General features: G+C 51.2%; 1 protein-coding gene across 3 annotated transcripts in view; it reads right to left on the minus strand.

The window, feature by feature from the left end:
• The window catches only part of LOC109301442 (zinc finger protein 708-like), a 19,344-nt gene that overhangs the window by 5,672 nt on the left and 6,741 nt on the right, over window positions 1–6,931 (minus strand). For all 3 annotated transcript variants that reach the window (XM_019522619.1, XM_019522618.1, XM_019522617.1), the window contains exons 4-8: window positions 6,759–6,931; window positions 6,146–6,272; window positions 4,310–4,426; window positions 586–1,209; window positions 94–501 (exon numbers count right to left, since the gene is read on the minus strand). In XM_019522619.1, the coding sequence (XP_019378164.1) occupies window positions 94–501; window positions 586–1,209; window positions 4,310–4,426; window positions 6,146–6,272; window positions 6,759–6,931 (1,449 nt within the window). The remainder of the gene's footprint in view (window positions 1–93; window positions 502–585; window positions 1,210–4,309; window positions 4,427–6,145; window positions 6,273–6,758) is intronic.

The following is a 6,931-nucleotide window of genomic DNA, read 5'->3' on the forward strand; positions in this document are numbered from 1 at the left end:
GCTTCTCCCCTGTGTGGATGAGATAGTGTCGGACCAGTTCAGAGAAGCAAACAAAGCTCTTCCCACACTTCGAACACCGATGTGGCTGCTCACCTGTGTGGATGAGCCGGTGCCGGATCAGGTGGGAGGAGCGAGTGAAGCTCTTCCCACACTCTGGGCACCGATGTGGCTTCTCCCTTGTGTGGATGATCTGGTGCTGGATCAGGTGGGAGGAGCGGGTGAAGCTCTTCCCACACTCTGGGCACCGATGTGGCTTCTCCCTTGTGTGGACGATCTGGTGCCGGATCAAGTGGGAGGAACGAGTGAAGCTCTTCCCACACTCTGAACACCGATGTGGCTTCTCCCCTGTGTGGATGAGCTGGTGTCGGGCCAGTTCAGAGGACCAAACAAAGCTCTTTCCACATTCTGAACACCGATGTGGCTTCTCCCTTGTGTGGTTGAGCTGGTGTCGGGCCAGTTCAGATGAGCAGGTGAAGCTCTTTCCACACACAGAGCACTGATGTGGCTTCACTCTTGTGTGGATGTGCCGGTGCTTGGTCAGGGTAGATAAGCAGGTGAAGCTCTTCCCACACTCTAAACACTGATGTGGCTTCACTCCTGTGTGGATGCGCTGGTGTCGGGCCAGATAGGAAGAGAAGGTGAAGCTCTTTCCACACTCTGAGCACCGATATGGCTTCTCCCCTGTGTGGATGTGCTGGTGCTGGGCCAGATGGGCAGACTGGGTGAAGCTCTTCCCACACACTGAGCACCGATATGGCTTCTCCCCTGTGTGGAGGCGCTGGTGCTGGGCCAGGTGGGAGGATTGGGTGAATCTCTTTCCACACTCCGAGCAATGATATGGCTTCACTCCGGTGTGGATGAGCTGGTGTTGGGCCAGATAGGAAAAGAAGGTAAAGCTCTTTCCACACTCTGAGCACCGATGTGCCTTCTTCCATTTGTGGATGCACTGGTGCTTGGCCAGGGTAGAGGACTGGGTGAAGCTTTTCCCACATTTTGAGCACCGATGTGCCTTCTCCCCTGGCCGAGCAGCAGTGCACTGACACAAGTGGGAGGATTCGGTATAGCTCTTCCCGCATACTAAGCAATGATACGGCTTCTTCTCCATGTGGATGCGCTGGTGCTGGATCAGACCAGAGGAGAAGGTGAAGCTCTTCCCACACTCGGAGCATCGATGTGGCTTCTCAGCTCTGCTCAGCAGCCAGGCACCTCCTGTGTGGGGAAGACAAACCCCAGATTGGTCCCTGCCCTGCAGCAAAGGGCAAACACTGCTATTCCTTCTACTGGGAGGGGCCTCAGAGCAGGCCTGGACCTCAGCACTTGTGTGCCCTCAAGTAAATCAGGTCTTTCTTTCAAAACCCCAAGTGCTGGACATGAAGGAGGGTCAGGCTAATGTTCCCTACTCGGTGGAGTTCAGAGCCAGACTCTCAAGAGTTTCTGGCCCGGGTCTCAGCCCCATCACCTGAGGCCCTGCTGGGAGAAGCACACGGGACACATGCATTAGGACAGTGCCTGAAAGGGGTTGTTGACTGGCAGTACATATACCCCCAGGGGTACTTGGAAAGGGGCTAGAGGGTACGTGTGGGCGGGTGGGGACAGAGTGCTACTGCCCACCACCCCACGCTGCTGCCTCCCAGGACAGGGTGGGGGCAGCAGCTCCCCTCTGTAGGCCACACAGGCACCACCTAGCCAGTAGGACGTGGCAGGAGGGAGCTTACATGCAGCAACCACCACAGCCATCCACCACTACACGCTGCCACTGCTGCATGCAAGCCCCATCCCGCTCTGCATCTGGCTGCCACCACCTCCCCTCCTCTGCTTTGCCAGAAGTGCACCCAACTCCTTAAAAAGGTTGAAAACCCCTGCTTTAATGGAGGAGGAGGGGAGGACTTAGAGCTGTGGGTCTCTCTTCTGAGAGGAGTGTGCTTCCTGCCTGCTTCTAGTGCAAGGTCTGGTGCAGGGAATGAACCCACGGAGCTTTCCACTGCTGATGGGTACCACTGCATGTCACATGTGTCTGCACCAGGTCTGAGGCCTTGATAAGCCCCAGCCTGGACTCTGGTGTAGCAAAACCCCCAGATTTTTTTTTTCTTTTAAAATGCATTCCCTCCCCTTTCCCAACCATTTCTGACTTTTCTTTCCCTCTCTATTCCCTATAGATAAGTATAAGTAAGCTAAGACATAGGATAACCTTCAGCATTTTATTTTGGTAGCAACTTGTATTTGTTTTGTTTTTTCTCCTTCTTTATATCGTATAATTATTATGTTTATATTGCTTTGTACTGTTCTATATTACTGTTTTACTGGTACTATATAAAATTTAGGCCTCCATACGTAAGTTACCATAAGTCATGTCAAGTTTCCATTTTGTTTATCAAGTCTCCATCCTGTCCCCAGGCCCGGTTGTGTAACCCATGACTTACATCTACCCCTCCTATGTAACTTGGTTCCTGAATACATGGGGATGAATGAGGGTACTTGAGAGACAATGGCAGTAGGTCTAAAAATAGCTCCCTCTGAATGACCGAACCATCAACACAAATACCTGGACCAACGAGCCAGCCCTTGGAACCACCCTCAGCATTCAGGAAACAAAAGATGAGGCAACCTGCTACTGTGCCAAGGCTGCACATACTCAGTAAGAACACTTGGATCCCTCTGGGACAGAACTGACATTGCCTGGACAGGCCCTCCCCATAGGAGATCAGAGGTAGTCTGCCCCATAAAAAGGGGTAGTGAAGACTGACCCTTTGGGACGCCCTCTCCATCTGGACCAGCACCATGCCACATTACCTATCCACCCAGAGGCCCTGCCAGCAACTCCCCTCTGGACAACACCTACCGGACAAGGACCCCTTTCCAGCCTGGATAAGTAGCTATCACCCCCTCTTCAACCAAGGACTTGGACTCTGCTTCTCTTCCCTACGTGGACTTCAGCCCTTCCACTGAGTCTCTTTTTCCTGCTGCCATGTGAGTGTGTGTGTGAACCAATACCTTCATGGGGCTGTGTAGTGTGCTGTCTGTTTAATAAAACTGTTATTTTGAAACTCCGAGTTGGGTTTTTGTCTGTTTCCTGACTGCTTCCTCCTTGCCACCACTTATCTGCGCCCCCAGTCTCTAAGCTGTCATCCTGTTTCCTGTCTCAAGATACCAGGTTTCTGCCTCTCTCTCTCTCTTTCCTGGCTGTCTCCTCCTTGCCACCACTTATCTCCGCCCCCACCAATATCTTAGCTGTCTGCCTCAGTTTCCAGCCCCAATCTACCTTAAGTAACCCCAAGCCTCAGTTCCTCAGCCAGGCTCTCTCTAGTCCACTGGTTCTAATCTCATTTCTGGCAACTTCCACTCCCTACACTTTAACTCTCTCCCTCTCACCTTAACCTTTCCCCAGGTATCCCAAGCACACACATATATACCGTGCCATCCAAGTTAGGAACTTACCTATGTGTAGGTGGGTTGTATGTGTGTGAACTGGTGAGTGTGTATGCATGTGTGTATATATGTCTTGTGTGTATGATATATGAATTAGTGATCTGAGTGTGCGAGTATGGACAACTGATTTTTGTCCATCTTTTGGGGTGTATATTGTATGTGCTTGAATTGGTGATAGGTATGCATGTGCCTAGGCTAGTTTGGATGTGTATGTGCCTGAGGGGTGTGCGTGCGTGCATCCAATTGATTTGTGTGTTTGTATATGTGCAAATGTGTCACACCCTCCTGTCTAACAGCTCAATATTGAGATCCTGAGAGTTGGCCTGACCCCACAGGGCACCACTGGTGCTGAGCCTCAGGATTTGTGACACTCAGAGCCACAGAGACGAAGAGCCCAGCCCCAGCCTGCAGCTGCAATCCGCCCTACCCCGCGCAGATCCGGGGTCACGCACCCATGCCTCCCGAGTTGCAGGTAGCAGTAGGAGCTGCACCCCGCCCCCCACAAGCCACTTGGGGCTCAGTCCCGTGCCCCACCATGAGCGCCTGCCCTTCCCCCAGTCCTAGCCCAACTCACTCCCGCCTGCACATCCCTCTGCACCCCTGCTGCAGCTACTGGAAGTCCACAGCCAGGCTGCCTTGTGGCCTGACCACTGCCCTGCATTTGGGGGGGGCTAAGTCCTGTTAGTCCCCCTTCCATTGCCTATGATGGGAACAACACCTGCCTTGACACACTGCAGCATTATATACTGTATTTGAGGTCAGCACCCTGGAATGGCAACATAGGGCAGGTCTGCAGTTTCCAGGTCTCCCTGGCACTCTGGCCAACTGCAGACCTGCCCTATTTCTGAGAGGGGAGCCAGGGGAGATGCACAGCCACACTCACCTGGCAGCAGGTTCTCCAACTCTGAGATTTTCCCACCATCCTCATCATCACAGGCCCAGAGCTCCACCTCTCCTCGCTGGATGCGGCATATTAAGTCAGGTGTAGGACCTTGATATCCTGTTTAGGGTGGTAGTTAAAGAGGGTTTGTGACTCGGTAGTGGATGCAGAATAACCTACTGGGATTTGGGGAATGGATCCAATGAGCTCAAGGTTTTTACTATGGTCTAAATGGACAAGGGAGGATGGGCATTTAGGATGGATGAGAAGGCGCTGCAGAGAGAAGCCTTCATTAAATGATGTACCTGGTCACCCAGGCAGTGGTGGGATGGTCACAGGAAACAAACCACTGAACACTCCTCGTGCAGAAAGGGCACTAAACTGACAGTCACCATGGACAGGTGTGGAGACTCAATGATCTGTGATGTACTAGAGAGCAGAAAGATAAAGCTTTTACTGTTTTCAAGGTACCAAAATGAAGAGACATTGGATGCTGTTACGGATGGAAAACATTTATCTTATCAGTGGAATTCCAGGAAAAGGAGTGGGAATGAGCTAAAAAGTGAGGACTCGTGGCAGTGAAAAGAATCTGTGACAGATGGCTGACAAGGAGACTTTTTTTCCTGGGAGAGGCCAATTCAGCATCAACAGGCCACAGGAAAGGATTATTTTATAATAACTGTAGCAACAACTAAGCAATCATGCTATCCAATGGTAGGATCAACCCAGGAGAGGAGATGAGTGCACAGATTGGCAAATACTGCAGCGTTTAACACAACTGCGAATCATGGAACTGGGCAAAAGAAGGCAGAAAGACACACATTGCACAGCACGTGAAAGCCCATAATGTGGAAATGGTCTACATGGTCTTTGTTGAGCTAGAGAAATCATTTGACCACTTCCTTACACAATCTTCTGGGGAAAATGGAGGGGAAAGAAAGCATCAGAAAAGACAACTGACCTAGTAAAAAGTGAAGTACCTTGACACTGAGCACAGGCCAAAACAAGCCCCTGTATTAGAGATCCTCTGGAAATGAAAACTGGTTTTCACTAGGCCCTGCACCTAGCCCACTTCTTCTTATCACAGTGATGGGCGTGTGATCTGCAAAGGGATTTTAGGAGGAGGACAAGAAAACATTTGAGAATGGCAGACTGAGGTTGAGAGCACAGGTTTTAATGTAAATAAAGCAAAGCCAAAGTCTCTGATCTATGGAGATGAAGATGTTAGGAAGGACTGTGGACAGAAGCTTCCAGTGACCCCATGATAGAAATACCTGGGATCCATCACAGGTACATATATCCTAAGAGGCAGAGATGTAGAAATGCATCATCCATGTGTTGTAGCACCAGAGGCTGATAAGACTTCTGTTAACTTCCGCTGGGTCGTAACCAAAGGAGGAGAAAGGGAATTTAGACATCACAGAACTGGCCATGCTAGGATTGATAAGTGTGTCTTGTCCAAACACATTAGGCAAGAGAGGGAGGAAATCAGAACCATTCCCCATAAACAGCTCTTAGTACATTTATGTACAATGAGTTGGAGACAGTATGAACACGCTGAGAAGGCAGAAGGAGATCATGTTGCCCAGAAACTGATGCAAACAGAAGCAACAGGAATTACAACAATGGGGAAGACTCAACTGAAGGTGGCTGGATCAAATGAAGGAGCATATATCAATATGAAACGTGAGACAGGCCTGATCACTGACACAGCAGTGGAGAAGGAGGGAATGTAAACCTCCAGCCTCCAAAGTGGATGAGGACGAGACTTGCTGAAACACAGGGAGAAGACAATGAACTTCAGAGCTCATAAAGGAGAAGCAAGAACCAAAGCTTTACCCAGGAAAATGAGGGCTTGGTAATTCTTCAGCATCTGGTCCTGGTAAAGCACCTTGTCTTCATCTTCCAGCAGCTCCCACTCCTTCCGTGTGAAATACACTGCCACCTCCTCAAACACCTCCGGGAGCTGCAGTCACAAGCATTACACCATCAGTGCCTCCTGTTCCAGCTCCTTCCAGCCCCCACAGCCCTATTTGCAATCACTCTGTACTACAGCTAATTGCAGGCTTAGCCACGACAGGTAGGGGTGCAAAATTCCCCGGGATTCAGCTGACACGTGATGTGGATGCAGCTGTAGACATAGGAGTTTGTGTGTCAGCCTTAGCCCAGCTCATCATGTTCTGTCTGCTCGGCCCCTTGAGGCAGCCTGGGCAGCACTTTTAGGGGCAGGGAGCCCCACCTCCATGCACGCTGACCAGGCCTTCCCCTGGCTCTCTGCACTTGGGAGGGAGCTCCTGCAAATGCAGCTTAGTGCGTTTGCAACCCCCATCACCATAGGCTTGTCTCTCTTTAGGACTCCCTGCTCCCCAAACTTTTTACAGCACCCCTGGCTCCTCCTGGGCTCTGCCCCAGCTGTACTCCCTCCCCTAACTGGACCTAGTGCCGTGCTCACCTCCACGGTCTCCCCCTGGTTTGGAGGCCTGCCCTGCTCCTTCTGCACTTGGCCTGGCTCACGTGTCAGGGAGTCCTCCTCCTCCAGTCTCCCTGGGAAAGTCCTCTGCAGCTCCATGATTACAGGCCCCTCCTCAGGAGGCTGCTGCTGGGCTTTTGTCAGGGTTGCAGCAC

Source organism: Gavialis gangeticus, unplaced genomic scaffold (assembly GCF_001723915.1).
Source record: "Gavialis gangeticus isolate Ggan-Ray unplaced genomic scaffold, GavGan_comp1, whole genome shotgun sequence".
NCBI classification, from domain to species: domain Eukaryota; kingdom Metazoa; phylum Chordata; order Crocodylia; family Gavialidae; genus Gavialis; species Gavialis gangeticus.